Genomic DNA, 18,116 nt, shown 5'->3' on the forward strand with positions numbered 1-18,116 from the left:
AGACTTTAACGACAGACCTCAATAAATTTACCAAAGCAAAACTTGACGACAATGGAGAAAATTATTCACTTTTTCAACTTTCAATTTTTCCCTAAAACTTGGCTAGTAGTGGAAAGTATGTATACTATATTACTACTATTATTATTATTAACATTAAGAATGTCATCATAAATGTTTGCTTTGTTTTATTGGTTCCCACCTAGAATATGGGCTTCAGAACCCTCAGTAGCTCCTCGAACGAAAATAGGGCGGAAACATTTCACAAACATTACAATTAATAATTCTATTCACTTGGTCCAGATATTTATCAGGTAATCTCTTCTTTGTTGAAGATACAATCAGAAACAAAATTGAAATTAAGATCAATTGCGAAAGGATATACCAATACACAAGAAAAGGAAGATTTAAAGAAACATAACATTATATTGAAGCAGTATGAAATGCTTAACCCTTATAGATTCCGGCTTTTTAAGGTAAATTAGAGACTTTCAGTCAAGCGGCTACAGCATCATCCCTATTTATCATAGGATCATGGTTCATACCTCGTTTTCTTTTTACAATAGAGCAACCTTTCAAATGGTACCATTCACATCTTCTTATCATGTCCCTGAGTCGAGAAATTTTGAGAGAAATCGGGATTTTTTCTTTGAAAATATTTCTTTTTTTTAAAAAAAAAAAAAATTTGAGCCCTTCTGGACCCCCACTGTGTTAATGCAGAGATCTAAAACTCAACTGGAAAACATTAAGGGGTGTATTAAATGCCTGTACAAAATTTCAAGCTTTTATCTTGAACAGTCAGGGCGGGAAAAATATCAATAATCCCCACAATGCCCCAGATTACTGTAAAATACCTTGATCTCAGGGAGAACATTTCCTGAGACATCCCTATATATATATCCTAGAATCATAGTTTGCCCTTTATTATCTACAGAATAAAAATGCCTTTCAAACGGACCCTTCACATGCTTCCACCATGTATCTCAGGCGGGAAAATCGCGAAAAAAAAGGGATTTTTTAAACCACAAAATCTCTTTTATTTACCTTTTTGCCCCTCTGGATCCACCTTGTGCTAACGCAGAGATCTAAAAAAATCTAATAAATAGTACTCGGTGGACTGAATGTTTGTACAAAATTTCAATCTTCTAGGTGCGAAAGTAAACCCGCCAAAAAATAATGAAAATAGGCCTAACAAAAATATTTTTTTTTAAAGTTATGATGTCATCACCACCTATGTCTCGACGCAGGAAGGCGTGAAACCATACGTAACGTGTTCTACAGTGCCTCTAGACTTGAAAAAAAAAAGTAAAAAGCTTTATTGGTTCTTTTTTAATCGAATAATGAAGACGATACTTTAGCACCTAAAAATAGGTACTAGAACTCCGAACGGATTCAGATTATGGGACAAGAAAAATTTTAACATTTGGATTGTAAATTTGGAGGTATCATGACTTCTTGTATCTACTGACCAAATTATATTATATATTTATTTTATTTCTCACCTAGCTCAATATAATATGAATTGTATTTCTAATTTCTGTTTCTATCTATATATATAAAAGAGAACGTACAATTTTTTGTCCGCTCATCACGCTAATACGGCTGAACCAATTTCTTTCATTTTTGGGGGGTTATTAGGATTTGGACCCTAGATGGTTTTTATCATATCACTTTAATTTTTAATTACCAGTGTCTTGAGATAATTGACCATTCAGGTGTCCATAACGTACAAATCCTTTGTTATTAGTTAATCATAGGTAAAAATAAACGTATTTATATGCAACCCGCATGACCGTGTCACTCGGCGGGTTAACATAAATGACAGGCGATATACAGCGGAAAATAGCTTGAATCTTCTGTTTAAAATTTTTTAATTGATTTGCTTATTTTTACAGACACTTTTACAATATGCCAGCACCGGGATGACCGCAGCGAAGCGGGGCGGGTTAACATAAATGACAGGCGATATAATGTTAAGATTTACTGCAATCTCCTATGGTTTTTATCATATCACTTGAAAGCGAAAAAGTAAAAATTATCTAAGTAACAAAGTTTATTGCGTTCCGGGGTGACCGCAGCGAAGCGGGGTGAACGCTGCTAGTCCTAGTCTAAAGGAAAACCTTCTTTGCGCACAGATTATAAATCTAGCATTGTGGCAACGTTGAGCAAAAATCTGTGTTCAGAAAGATCAACAGAGATCTGTGCGCAATTCGGGATCTATAGTGTGCGCAATCCTGTTGCTCCCGGTATTTCAGCCAGAGATCATAAAAAAATATTCAGAAATAAAAAGTCTAATGAAATGATTACTCCGAGAAAATTCATGCATATGATACTTCTCAACAGGGTTCACATGGTATAGACAAAGCTTTGAACACGAGAAACTGTCTACAGAAGCGCACAATTTACAACTGAGCCATGTTTTCTAAGATAAAATTATTAGGAAAACAATGTTGAAAACTTTTTTAGTTCTGACATTGAATTCTCTCGTTTACTAGCAGGTAGAATACTTGCCACAAAGAAAAAAGAACAGGAAAGAAAAAAATCGTGAAGCGTTAACCCATACAAAGCTCAAGATGTATTTATTTATTTATTTATTTATTTATTTTTTAAAGAAACATTACACGTAGATATGACACAAATTTACTTTTACAATGTGATAGCATCTAAATAAATATAGCGAACAAATCAGTAAAGTAAAACCACTCTTCATTCATTTCATTCATATACAAAACAATACGTTAAACATACGATGGCACAAGCAGTCAACAACCTTAATTACATATTTGTCAGTGAACTTATGGTCGAAATTATGGGACAAAAATCAGGCTAACCCACTTAAAAGAAATAATAAAAATAAAGTGAAATAGCTTGCGTGGGGAATATCCAGCGTAATGCTCGTCGAATCTGTCCTGAATACATAACTGAAACGAGCTTCTGAACTTCTTAGAATACAGCACATTTTTCTCGGCATACAACAGCTACCACTAATACGGTGCTTTCAGTGGTATCATATTTTTTTCTTCGATTACGTATTTTATTATTTTAAACACATGCAAACTTAAGTGTTTCGGATCTCACTCTTACTGCGAACCTGCTTAAATTATAGATTTACATCATTGTCGATATTTAACCTTTTAAAGCTCAAGAGACATACGTGTACTTGTCCAACTTGAAAATACAACAAAATGAAGGTAACTATTTGACAACTAATTTTACGTGTACTCGCTTGATATTTCGTTGTAGTTCTCAATATGAAGAGTTTTAATTCTCACACTCAGAAAGTAAAATGTCAGGTTCTGAATCAATACTACTTCTGAAATAACGGCAAGAAATTTTAAACTCCAATTAAAGAAAACTAATTCATGACTCAATGGTTAGTTTGATCATCAAACTATACGCACAGTTGATTAGATGGATTTGTATTTGTGTCCTTCGCCAGCTACAAGACACTACAGGACGAGACCTGGGATCTTACATCACTGTAACGTGTTTCGTATTCTCCCATCGGGAATAGAACCCGGAGCCTCGCACGCCAAAGGCACGCACGCTAGCTATTAGAGCACTGAGATTTATATATCAGGTTATCATAAAATAAGTATCGCTGTTCAGAGAATTCTGGAGACGTAACCACTTAGAATGCAACCAAACTTGGTAGACGTATATTTGGGAACATACAGAAACGATTGGTGCAGAAAATAAAATTAGTTCCACTTTTCGCCACCAGAGGTAATTGCAGCGCTGTGCAACACCAAGTAAGTCCAGCGTGGAAGAAAAATGACACTAGTGATGCTAAATGATAAGAAAGGATGTATTTAGCCCTCCTGTGGGTCTCGTGGCATTAATTACCAATGCTATTAATACCCCGTGGTCAATTGTGGATTTACGGGAGGAGGGGGCTTTTGAGCTGAATTGTCCGTTTAAAATTCTATAAAAACGAAGTTAAATGTTAGTCTTTCCTGTGCTCATGAAATGCAAGCTCCCTCCAAAATTCCAGGAAAAGATTAGTGTCAAATCTCGCATCCAAAAGTTGTGTTTTCGTTCAGTGTTAAGTACGGTGAGTGTGATATGGAAGACAAATGATATTATTGATATTCAATGAAAGAAAGGCCGTAATTATGCCCCCGTGCGACGCATTGCATTGATTTGTACTCTTATTAATAATCCCATGGTGTACTGATGTGTTACGGGCGATGATGGTGTGTGGGGTTCTGCACAAAGGCAGGTCTTTGACGTGAAAACTCCTGGGCAAGGAAAACCCAAGGTGACTAGCAGAGCACCGTATGAGATGATGACTACGTTCTAAGGACGAGAAATAACAGGTTAACATGGGATCCGACTCACATGTGTCTTCACCAGAAAGGAACCCGGCACCCTTTGGTCACAAGGCAAAGAATGTGGGAAGGAAAAAAAAAAACACAGAGTCACCATCAATTCACTTCTGACACATAGTGGCGCTCAAATCCGTATCACTGAAACACATGCAGGCGTGAGTAAGCACTTGGAGAGAGAATTACAGATCACTTAAAATCACTAATGTCGTTTTAATTCCACGCTGCACTTACTTGGCGTTGTACAGCGCCACAGTTACCTCTGGTGGCGAAAATTCAACTAATTTTGTTTTCTACACCAATCGCTTCTGCACTTTCCAAATATACTCCCACCAAGTTTGATTGCATTTTGTCGAGTGGTTACGTCTCCAGAGGTCTCTGAACAGCGATACTTATTTTATGATAACCTGGTACATATACAAGGTGTTCCAAAACAACACCGACAACGTTTGACAGGTGATTCCTCACACCAAGGTAAATCAAAAAGTATAGGTCAACTGGGTGCACAAATGCTTCCTTTCGGAGTTATAGGCTACCGAAAACATGAAAAAATGAACTTTACAGGTCCATAGCAAAAAACTATGGGACCTACCGTAGTCGGGTTTAAGACTTCAGTTACGAACTAATATGTACCCTATCCAAATATCCAAGTTTTAGAATCCTGTAGTACTTCAGCAACAATTTTTATACAGGTAATTGGTGAGTACTTCAACTTATAGTAGCCAAACTTTCTATAAATATTGTTGCATGAGTACTTTAGGATTCTGAAACATATACTGGATAGAGCACATATTAGTTTCTAAGTAAAGTCGTGACCCGATTACGATATAGGTCCCATAGCGTTGGAGCTGTGGACCTTTAAAGTTCATTTTTTCACGTTTGGGCAGCCTATAACTTCGAAAGGAAGCATTTGTGCGTTCAGGTTGGTCTACACTTTTTGTCTTATTTTGGTGTCAGGAATTACCTCCCAAATGTTGGAGTTGTTTTGAAACACCCTGTATATTGTTCTGATCTCACCTGTACATTCTCGTATTACGCAGGCCTATTAACGGTAGTAACTAGTAAAACGCAGTCGCAAAAAAAAAAAAAAAAAAAAAAAAAAGTATACATTTGATTATTATTTTAAGTACAACTTATGAACCAAAGGTCTCCACATCAGAATTTTTCACAAGCTTGTATAGCAGGTCAAGATCTACTGTACTGCCATGCCTAGTTTCATTCAGATCGGGTGAGGTGGTTGTATGATATACAGGGTGTTTCAAAACAACACCGACAACGTTTGGGAGGTGATTCCTAACACCATTCATTTCGGAGTTATAGGCTGCCGAAAACATGAAAAATTAATTTTAAAGGCCCATACATCAAATACTATGGGACCTACCGTCGGCGGGCCAAGACTTTATTTAGTAACTAATGTGTCCTATCCATATATCCATATTTCAGAATCCTGCGGTACTTCCGCAACAATTTTTGTACAGGCAGTTTTGCGCATATACGACCGCATATAATTTGAAGTCTACGCGTATATAATTTGAAGTACTCAAAAACTACCTCTATAAAAATGTTGCGTGAGTACCTTAGGATTCTGAAATATGTATTTTTGGATAGCGCACATATTAGTTCTTAAGCGAAGTCTTGACCCGACTATGGCAGGTCCCATAGTTTTGGAGCTATGGACCTTTATTTTTTCATGTTTTCGGTAGCCTATAACTCAAAGAAAGCATTTGTGCACCCAGGTTAATCTATACTTTTCGTGTTATCTTGGTGTGAGGAATCACCTCCCAAACGTTGTCGGTGTTGTTTTGAAACACCCTGTGTAGTTCTTATTGATTTTTCAGGGAACAGTAAAATAAATGACAAAAAGGGATATAAAACTATATATATATATATATTTGTGTGTGTGTGAATGGATGAATGTTCGCTCATAACTCTGGAACATCTGGAGCAATTTTAACCAAACTTGGTACACATATTATTTACTTACACTCGTTGTAAGATTCTCTGGCACACTTCGAATGGAAGAGGGTAAGGGATAAAAATAATCAAAAACAACCGACATTAGTGTCAAAGCCCTAGTTTTTAGAATCGCTACGATGAACAGTGACACGCTCTAAGTCCATCAGTCTCCTGGAAGGCCTTAGCATCCCTAAAAGGGAGTGGGAAGTAGAGAACGTGTAAAAATAAACAAATGGCCTATATTATTATCAAATCCCGAGTGTTTAAAGGTCCCTGATCCAACTCGTTTAAGCTCATGTTTAGCTTCCATTAGCACCTCTATGAGGTGAAATAAAAAAAATATATATATATATATCGAGAACGATCGATATCAGTGACGATTCCATAGTCTTTGGTGTGGCTGGGATGAATAGTCACACTTCTGATACGGTCCAAGTTCAGCCTCAATCGACAAAGGGATTGTGAAGGAGTGAAAAATAAAATACTTCAACTGACCCAATTAGCTGAATACACAGTTTCCAAGGCCGCTAAGCTGCTAGGTGACATTACCTATGACAATTCGGCAAAAGTTCAGACAAGAACAGGTATGTTTGCTGGGTTGGAAATCTGTAGAGCAATGCCGAAGTTGTTGTTCTTATATATATATATATATATATATATATATATATATATATATATATATATATATATATATATATATATATATATATATATATATATATATATATATATATATATATATATATATATACACGCATGGCCAAACATTAGAATCGAATTTCGTATAGGAACAAGCAAAAAGAAAATCATATGACAATACGTCCGGAAATCCATGGTAACGGAACTGCAACCATTACTCGCCTGACGCTGGGTGGGGAATTGACGAATATGAGAATCACATTCTCTTCTCCACTGTTTCCAAGATAATGAGCAGGAAGCCATGAATGATAAATCAGTGGAAAGAAGAGGGACCACTGATTCCACCGAAGCCATATTTGTGCCCACGGCTCTAGGCTATAGAAGAAGCAGAAGAAAAAATACTTAAAACTCCTGAACAAAAATTTGTACGTTTACGTCACTCCATGGAGGCATGAATGCGCTTCCAAGTTCGAGGGGTATTTCGTATTCTCTAGCAAGCTGCGTGGACATACGCGTAAATACGGAGTGTTTCCATAGTAAGCACATCAGATTCGTCGACTAATATCTTTAAGTATCCCCACAGATAGTAGTTTAGGGAACTAGATTTGGTAAGTGTGAAGGCCAAGCAACTGGTTCAGTACGCCCAATTCATCAAGCAAGAAACACTGCATTTGGATAATGGAGCGCTGTTGACACTGAAATGAGGAAGCGCCCATTCCATGCACGCACGGTAATACAACGATGAACGCAGTGCCAAGGACAAATTATTCACTCCATCCGCAATGTGGGTTTCTAGGAATTGTCGATAATTGTTTCTCGTAAGTTTGCGGGAGTATGTACTGACCTAGTAAAGTATCACCGATAATCCCGCACCACACATTGAGCGCAAACCGTTGTTGATTTAACTCAGCAATTATAGGGCAATGTTATTTTCGGTGGGAAAATTGATGTGATCCCCCATCGGATAACAACCGAAAGTGTTACAAGCAATTTAAGAAGGGGCGTCTGTGAAGGAAATGAGCTCCAGAAGATCGTGTGTATTAGATAAACAAATGGAAGAAGTCAAAGCAAGTTTCGTTCGGAACAGGGTTTGCCCAAGTGGGCACAGCCCGAAAAAACCCGATGGGTTTTTTCGGGCTGGACCCACCTGAAAAAACCCACCTTAAAACCCACCTGGGTTTTTGAGCTTTTTGTTAATATATTATTGCTACAACTAAGTTGATCACACTGAAAGTGATTTTTATCAAATTTTGGACTTTCCTCGGGCGAATTAAATGCTTTCACGTTAAGGTATACAATAACATTCTACATAAGACCTTTATAAAGTTCTGAATGCACTGAATAAATGAAAAAACAAATCTTACCTTAGCTTGAGATAATTATATAACAAATTAATGTATTGATTATGCTTATAGCCTATTTGAAAAAAAAAATGCAATTTTATATTTTAGAAAATACTTTCCGTAAATAGTGTGCTCGCCGACTCGGCTATGCCGAGGGACGTTATCCCTCATAGGGGGGACCGGGAGTATGTCACAATTTTCACGTTTTATTTTCTTGTGATGCTCGTGTAAGGCCGAAAATTATAATTTTTAGTATACACATACTTTGTTATCTTGTGCATAACGTATATTTCTCTGTCCAATGTAACTCGCTCTGAACTGGACTTATGTACTATGTTTTATGATCAATACAGTTGTGACAATGTACCCCATATTCGGGGTAAGTTGTCACAATATATGGGGCAAACTGTCACATGTTATTCTTGTGGCACTTTCCAGAAATTGGTAGATATTATTAATGCAACTATTACTAATGCAAAAAGACTGTAAATGTTACCAGCATTAAATACTTAGCGTCTGAAAGAGAATCAAAACATAATTAAATGAAAGGGGAAACTATATTAGTTAAATAGGAAAGAAAGTAGGGGGACCTGTAGCTTATATTTTCTCAACATAAAAGATTTATTGTTACATCAAGCTTTGTAGGAAAACCAAAACGGAACTAACTCATAACTAAGGAATCAAAACTACAAACTGAAAGGTCATAACAAAATGACGAAATTATCAAATCATAGCCTACGTCTACAATAGGCCTACACAAAATTAGCCAATTGCATTTAAGTTGTTTCTAATTGTAGTTTATGAATTGCAAAGAATTCCTCGGATAGGACTATTGTATAACTAGAAGAGGAGTAAATATTATTATGAAGTTTAGTGCGTTTTATTAGTACGCACCGCAAACTAGTTTGAAAACGTTTATCCTTTTGCTTCTACAAAGTACCATACCTGGAGATCATCGTCAGAGTCACAGTTAATACACACGTAAAACAATTTCTGCTTCCCTCAGTTTTCATAGGCTGATTCCATACATCGAATGCACTGAATCCACTTCTCGCTACATGTACTCGCACTGTATGGATCGCCATAAACTAAACACAATGTATCGTCGTCCTCTGAGGAAGAATCGTAATCTTCTTTGGACCTTCGTTGACATTGTTTATAGGTGCAAAACTAATTGCTTGGGGAGTTCTTATAGCAAGATCACCATGTCTTTTCAGAAATACCGGATACCAATCTGGGCCAGCAATGGCCTTTTCATTCCACGACTCTTGGCATTTCAATCCTAGCGCTTTTGCATAGTTGTAAGCCAAATCGCGAACCTCTTTTGTAGTGAATCCAAATTATATGTGCGAAGCTTGTTTTGGTATGATACTAGTAATTCTTCCTAGTATTAGTATTACGAAGAGTAACCTAATGTAAATAAGCATTGGCCGAACTGTAGTACGCCATCTGTAACACGTGCACAAAATCTTGCCAATGTTCTGTTGTGGACATGAAATTCTTTAGCAGCTTTAGGCCTACGTATTGATATGGGGTTGTTATTTCTTTTCATAGCTCTTGCTGCAACCAGTAGATCTTCCACTGGTGGTGCTTTCCTCTCTGTCTTTCTTTTGTATATTCTCACCGTCTGTGAAACCGAGATAACCCTATCGTTTGTATTATACATAACACACAGTGGGGCACATTGTCACAGTGACAACATGCCCCGTCTTATTTGTGACAACTTGGCCAACGCGTCGCCATTACTCTTTTTACAAAATATCTATACCAAACGACAAAAGTAGGCGCATTCAAAGTAGCACATTATGGAGTTCTATTTGTAACCTACATAACACACACAAAAATATTTGCTTCTATCGCTTTCACGAGCACACCAAACAACAATTTCAGGACTCGGAAAATTTACATTCCGGCACTGAAAACAAAGTTCAACTGACGCAGCACCGTTGTTCCAGCGCATCTCCAAACGAGTACAGTTAGTAGTGACATCTAGTAAGTAAACAAGAAAGCAGCACCGGCGCGCTAATGTTTTCGCTTTTTTCAGAATTGCTACTGTGACAACGTGCCCCAGTCTTCCCTACGTTTGGCGAGTTTAAAGCCGTTATGTGCCGGTACTACCAGTAAATATGTAGTGCATTAGTAAAACTATTAGTATTATTTCTTACCTTTGATGGTAGCACAAGTATTCTTCAGTAAAATTTAGTTTTCCAACAATAACAGTTTAGTTCAGTTATTTGTTGGTACTCTTCAAATAAGCATTCTTTAGAATCAACACCAACAACAGCGTAAAAATTCTTGTCAAATTTAAGAAGCTTAATGCTCAGAGTTCCGAAAACTACGTAACACTTAGTACTTCAAGTGCTGAATTCAAACTTCCGTACTAGTGGAAGTTTCGATGTACAGTAAAGAAAGCTGCATTTTCGAGGGGGGGGGGGAATCGCGAAAGAAATGCTCGGGAAATTCCCGCAATTGAACGCACAAAGCATCGGAACTGAATACTTCAACAATAAAACTATTTATTTTACGCTGGAAGATATTGAATTCCATTTAAGACATTTTGAAACATTTACTTTATAAAATATGAATTATATCTTTGTTAATTGTTTTAAATTAATTTTCTGGAAAGAAACGTCTTGCAACAAATGCTTGGGAATTTCACCTAATTGAACGCACAAAATATCGAAAGTGACCTTCAAATAAAACCATTTATTTTACGCTGTTAAACACGCTGTTATTTGGTGTTCGTATTTGGCAAACGTCACTGAGGCTTCTGGGATCTACATTTGTTCGTTCGTCTGCGTGTACTTCACATACTACAGGGTACCACCTTCGATGTTTTAAGTTTAAATTTTCAGGGTACAAGCACGAGGCACATTAAATTTCCAGTATAGATTTTGGCGGCATACCAGCGTACAATTTCAAAATGGTGGCTTTTAAAGAAATAGCGGGTATCCACGCTACAAAGTGCAATTTTCGGTCTTTTAAGTTGAATTTTTTTTTAGAATATAAGCAAGAGACACTCTAAATTAGATGTATATATTTTGGCGGCTATCTAATGTAAAATTTCAAAATGGCGGCCATTTTTTCAAAACAGCAGAGAATAGAAAGTTGTTGCAAGTTGTGACAATGATAATCTTGAAATATAAATCACATTTTAACACTTTTACCCCAAAGACATTGAAATATTTCGAAAAAACCCAATTAAACCCGAAAAAACCCACATGGGCCCAGGTGGGTTGGGCTTTTTCAAAAAAACCCGGGTTTTTTCAAACCCTGGTTCGGAATCTCAGGAAGTCTGTAAGAGAGACGAGTCAAGAATCAGCAATGCGGACCACGACTGTTTGGTGAGTGATATGAAAGACTGCAACTGAGGGTGTACCATCTGCAACTGTTATAAGCCTAAATCCTGAAGGTAATGTTACCCTGTCAAACTTCTGCGAATAGAGAATCGGTCGTCATTATGAGGATAACGTGACTTCTGCAATGGCCCCAAGACCTTTTGACCTCACATTCTGCGATTTTTGTGGGAGTGTGTATATGATCATGTTTACGACCCACTACTACCTGCCAACTTCCCTGAATTGCGACCCAGAATTGTTGCAGCAGTAGAGTCTGCTACACCAGACATGCTAGCTTCAGTGTGAGAAGAAACTGACTACAGACTAGATATGTGTTGTGTCACAAGGAGATCCCGCATTGAAAACTTATAGAAAAAAAAAGTTGACAGTTACTTTCAACGTATGTTATATTTCTGTATTGTATATGTAATAGAAGCTGCACTTAATTAAATCCCCGATATTCATAACAAAACCCTGTATATTAGTGTTTGCAATTTTTAGTGTTTGCAAAAAAAAAAAAGTGCCATAAATCAACCTAACAATTGCTGGAATTACTAATATTTTTTTTAAAGTTATTACCATGGGTCCTGATTACCTTTCGATTCAACTTCCAGATAAAGATAAGTAATGTAGTCATACATCACACATTACGAAGATGTTCGCCTCGAAGGAGTGACGTTCAGCTGTCCACATGGCTGGCCTTTGATCTACAAGTGTTCTGCTTTCTGCTTGATAATTCAGCTGGGCAAGCGAGAAAATTTCTCTGTAGAAACAGCCGTGGGAGACACAACATATCGATCATATCCACGCACACAGATATACACAAGCACAACCCACGCAAATCTCCCATGTACAGTACAGGCTACACTGCATGTCTTCCCTCGACGCCAGACGCATTTTTCCCTTCCGTCGAAAGGATTTTAATAGAAGAGAGTCGTCACTATACTTTCATGTAACACAAATATTTATTCAAGACTAAGTGAGACGAACTTGAAATAGATTAGGATGCTTCGAACCATAGCCAATATGGAATCTATATATTAAAATGCTAGGTTTATATATATTTGTCTCCAAAGAAAAGTTTATCTCCAATCCTTTCGACAATGAGATCTCGAAAAATCACAAGTGCTAGAAACGTTCTGTTTTCACTGGTCGATTTTAAATTTTCTGTAGATTGTCCAGTTCTAACTAAATATTTAAAAGAAACATGGCCGTTATTTCTTTATTACATTTTTTAGGGGTACACTGGAAGTGTTGAAATTCTTTTTAAAAAAGTAAAACATCATATCCTACGAGTTATACATTCCAACACCACATATTTGTATACAAAGGTTGTATATCTCTCAGACGTTTGTTTCATGGCCAAATGATGATGAAAACGAAGGATAAACATTTCTCTAGTCTAAGAAGAATCTTTATTGTTTGGAGTATTTTGCCCAATGAACACCATACATCACTGACATTATAATTAATTGTGTAAGTAATGTGTCTGCTTATTACATACTGCAAGCAAGAAGAAAGAAAACATTGATCATACATGAATTAGAAACTCCAACCGGAAGTAGGCTCAAATCTTGCAAACGGTGAGAGATACTGAAAATAATTTCTCCTTTATAATATCCCTTGCCGATTTTTATTAAGACGTCCTTCACTTATGCCTGTAAAGGGACATGTACAAATGTGAGGAATGACCAGGAGATTCATGCTCATATATGAATGATGAGCTGTGTAGAAAGCGCAGGTTCAGCTAGTATTTCTTTAAAACTCAGCCGTTTCCAGATTAAAACCAGTATTTTACGTTATCATGTCTGGTTACATAATTCGAAACTGGAATCCTCCAATTGTGCAAAACAATATTCGAATGTAGTGGGGAAATATAAACAGGTATTTGTCACAATTTTCATTAATTTTCAATGATATTGGGTGAAACGTGTTTGCCTATCTACCGGCTTATCATACAGTTATCACCATCATAGGTATTCTGCCATTATTGGCAGGTCACTTGACATAAACTTAGAAACTTATGCACCACGGTCCTCAACAAATCTCTCCGTCTTTACGAAAGAATTTTCTGTATTAGTTCTATCTATTAATTGTAGTCTCTCGCCTATTTCTTCTTTTTTCCTCTACTGTACCTTTCATCATGTCTCTTACGATAGAATTTCTTTTCAAGCGACGTCGCCAAAAGTTTTGTTTCTTTTTAATTACATTTAAAATTGCTATTTTCTTCTCTATTATTTCTAACACTTCCTGATTCGTTTTCTGTTCGACGCAGGTAATTTTATCCATTCTTCTCCATATCCACAATTCGAAACCCTTTAATCTTTGAATTGCTTTTGCGTAATGTCCGTACTTCTGCCTTATAAAGCACAACACCACACGAAACATTTAATCAAGTCTTTTTCTTAACTCTTTATTTAAAGACTCACAAACTAGACTTTTCTTCTCCGTAAATGTTTCTTTCCCCAATCCTATCCTTGCTTTCACGTTCATACTTCCCCTAAGTTTACATTTTCTAGTAAACAAACATGAACGCAATAAAATAGCCTACTAAAAATAGACTGCAATTCATACAATTGGGTATGTCAATTAGAGCAACTGCTCTACTATAGTAAGCTGAACCGAGACCTTTATTCTTGATGTTTACTTTTGCCTTCAATAACAGCCAATAATATTTACATAAAATCATCATTTATATTGGTAATGTGTCACAGGTGCGAAAGTCAGGTAATCAAAATCAGTTTATGCTAGAATTGCTTCACTTTGATACGACAAGCTTGATGGACCGTATTTGAGCAGGGAGAATATTTATGATTCCAGTGCACTCAATGATGAAGCTTCGAATTAGTTGTACCAAATAAATTCAAACAAATATCTTCCTCGCGCCAATACATTTTAACTACTAAAGCATATTTCTATGTATTCTTATCTATAAAACAATGCTATATTCAGCGTGGAAGTTTCCAGTAAGTTGTGTTGTCTCTATTTGCCACGTAATACTGATATCAAATAGTAGTGGATTCTAACGACCAAACACACATGTAAGAGAGGCACAGCATCATACTAACAGATTAGAAAATCCTAATGAAAGACAAAGATCTTTTTTACCTGTACAAAGGTACGGGACAAAAAGGAGATTTTCTCACTCCTATCGGAGAGGGCTTTTCGATACTAGTAGTGAGTTTTCCAGATCGCGGAAAAACTTCGTTCTTCATTGATTTTACTACTTTTATCAAACGTTCACATTGCATTCATGTAACGTTTAACAAGTTTTAACTTCGAACTAACGTTCAACAGGTCTGTTCCACGTATTTCCTTGTCCTTATAGCAATTAGAGATTTTTTAAGGCGAAAATTTAACTAATTCCATCCTTCAACTTAGATGACCTATGCAACTTGGAAAGTAATGGTCTGCACAGGAAAATACTTCATACATAGGGCCTACTACGCAATCAAGGTTTACCTCCGTGTCAAATTTAGTCAAATCAATAAGTTCTGTCGATCGCGTACGATATATACACTGTCCTATTTTTTGAAAAGAAAAATCAAATGAAAAACATAGAAACATGTCGATTATTTTTTCTTCAGAAGATACCTCCACAGGTCTTGACTAAGCAGTTATGTCTTACCTCAACTTTCTACATTCTATCAAAGCTATGTAAATCTTTACGACAATGCATTCCTTTAGGCTTAGATTCTTGGGATTATCAGTAATAATGGATCCCATCTCCCTGGACTCAACCATTTGAGAAATTTCGAAATCTGGGATGTATGTTGTAAAAATTCTGGACTTTTGATCTCTGGGGCAGGATAACTATTGCAAAGGACTCCTTGGAGTCAAACGATGCAGACATTTCAAAGAAAAAATGTATGATAACACGTTCCTGTATGTAATTTATACCCACGGTTTCCAACTTAAGGGGCGTAACGAGTGAGCAAAAGAAGCGCAAACTACCGACAGAAATAGCCTACATATACGTAATTACAAATATTATGAATGTTGTAAAAAGGAGGAGTTAAAGAAATACCGTATAAACAAAACAACCATTAATAACTGTGGTTCCATTAAGAACAAAGCTAATAAAAATACTGCACTTCAATGCAAACGTTTGACAGAAAATAAATATAAAATGTGAGAATTATTATTAATATATTATTATTATTATTATTGAAGATTTCAGAATTCAATACTTCATCTGAACTCACACAAAAAGAGTTCTGATCAATAAGCGGCAAAGAGGGGAGACAGTATGAAGGTTCATGAAGGGGAACACCTGATAAACAAGTTTGGGAACCATTGGTTTATACTTTTACTAAATGGTTACACAATTTATAACTACCCAGTGGACTTCGCAACAATTCCAACCCAACTAACAAATAGCCAATCAATAAATTTTCCAACTTATTATCTGTTTATAGCATTTGTAGAAGTCAAGCTGCGCTCACTAAAGCGAAATCACTACATTAACAAACAATGCATAAGTAGGACATCATTTCAGCTTAATTCTATATAGCAGCACCATCGTATCAGATCACAGAATGGTACAGATACTTACTTTCTGTTATCCTTGGCAAACGAAGCACGTCTTCCGGTGTAACTATCTCCTTCATTATCAACGCCTCTTCTGTTACAGGCTCTGTAAACAAATAAAACAATGACATAAGATTCTTCTTACATATATACACACACCTCTAAAACATTTTTCGTCATTTCGTGTTTCCGTCCGCAACATGAGAGACAAACTCTGTTTCTAATTACGGAAGTTACAAATCATGTCATATCTGAAGATTATTAATAATGAAATAATCTTTAAAAATTTCTGGAAACAATGTTCCTTTCTTAATTGCTGAATCAGTCAGAAAACGTAATTGTTATTATGTGAAGAATAGTAAATACTGAAATGTCAACTGAGAATCGAATCCTTGATTGTAGATTCTCAGTCTATCTAAATCTTCGATTGATTTCTCATTGTCAACTGGCCGGTTTTTCACCGGCCTGGCCGGAAATATTGCTGTTATTTTGACTAAAGCAGGTGACCGGTACAAACTTCTTACCAGCCCATTTATGGCCGGCTTTTTCGAATTTGTATCTAGTTCGAAGCGATTTCTCTATTTTGAAGTATATATTTAAAAAGTAACTTTCATTCTCTAAATCCAAAACTGTCACCTTTCACCATCTATCAACGATTAATATATTTTGTTCATCTGTTTAGATAATTTTAAAGAGGTGACAGGGACTGTATCAGGGAAATTTTGAAATTTACTTGTAAGGAATTTTATACTTTTATTGAGAGTGAAAACGACTTCTTAAAGCAATTTCCTGTCGTTGAAGTGCAAGTTTAAAGAATAAATTTTATTTTCCAAATTTAATATTGTCACGTAAAGAATAATACACTTTTGTTCATCTGTTTCGATAATTTTAAAGAAGTGGCAGTTACTCGTAAATACAATAAAATGATCAATGCCGATTTCAGTTTCTCATTTATAGCACAATATATCTATTAAGCTTATTAGTACATGTACTAATGATATGCAGCATACAGATGCTGATGCACTTTTGTTCACGATAATACATTTCCTTGCCATGGATAGGTTCGAACAGAGGTATTTCACACTTAGACCTATATCATAGTGACTTTTGAGAGGGTGCTGGTTTTTTATTTTTCAGAGTTGGCACCTTAAAAATATTACGAAAGATGAGACAAAAATGAGTCCAAAAGAATAGGAAACTAATAATTGAGTGATAAAGAGGTTTTAATTTCATTGTAAAGACTGTGCTTGAGATACGAAGCAAAGAATCTGAGACTGTCAGAAAAGGTTAATATGAAAGAACACTTACATTGTTCCAATGATAGTCGAAATCAACCTCGAAGGCTCCGCCTCTTCTCGACTTGCGTAATTAATATCGAATGATAAGTCTAAAGCTCAAATGCAGACTCGAAGTGTGGATGTAGAGGGCTCTTTTACATGAAACTGCGGAATGCAATCCGTATGCATGCCTTTCATATTTCCTTGTTTGGAAGCTCCACGTGTATGTCTGATAGAATTAAACAAATTCTGGTATTGTGTCAATAACCCGGACTAGAGTTTGGAAACAACTCTGACTTAATTCATTTAATTCGATAGTTGGTATTTGGTACTCACGCCAGCCTTAAGTTATTTACATGAATTTACGAAATTTAAATATTCATAATTTACAATAATTTCGATTTTTTAAGGGAATACTGTTTGACATACTCTGTGACAGCAAAAAGTGTTGCTAACCCAACATAAAGTTTTCTTTTTAAAGTGGCATTATGTCAGGTTATTACATATTTCAAATCTACACGTTAAAAAGAAAACTTACAGTATCACATAACTGCTATTCAACTAAGGACGATATACTATCACAAACATCCAAACTGGTCAGTCACAACCTCTACTGTAGTAACAACACAAGTGCAACGCACATTCAACGTACTTCAGTATCTAATACTATGATCATGAAATGACGGATTTCGTATGAATAGGAAAATG

General features: G+C 36.2%; 1 protein-coding gene across 2 annotated transcripts in view; it reads right to left on the reverse strand.

Annotated features, from left to right (window-relative positions):
• The window catches only part of unc-119 (unc-119 lipid binding chaperone), a 167,677-nt gene that overhangs the window by 112,802 nt on the left and 36,759 nt on the right, over positions 1-18,116 (reverse strand). For both annotated transcript variants that reach the window (XR_014132710.1, XM_081768778.1), the window contains exon 2: positions 16,157-16,237. Coding sequence is in view for 1 of the 2 variants with exons in the window: in XM_081768778.1 (XP_081624904.1) it covers positions 16,157-16,237 (81 nt within the window). In the remaining variant the exon portion in view is untranslated. The remainder of the gene's footprint in view (positions 1-16,156; positions 16,238-18,116) is intronic.

The sequence above is a fragment of the Thermobia domestica genome, chromosome 8, assembly GCF_964235325.1.
Source record: "Thermobia domestica chromosome 8, izTheDome1.hap1.1, whole genome shotgun sequence".
NCBI lineage: Eukaryota > Metazoa > Arthropoda > Insecta > Zygentoma > Lepismatidae > Thermobia > Thermobia domestica.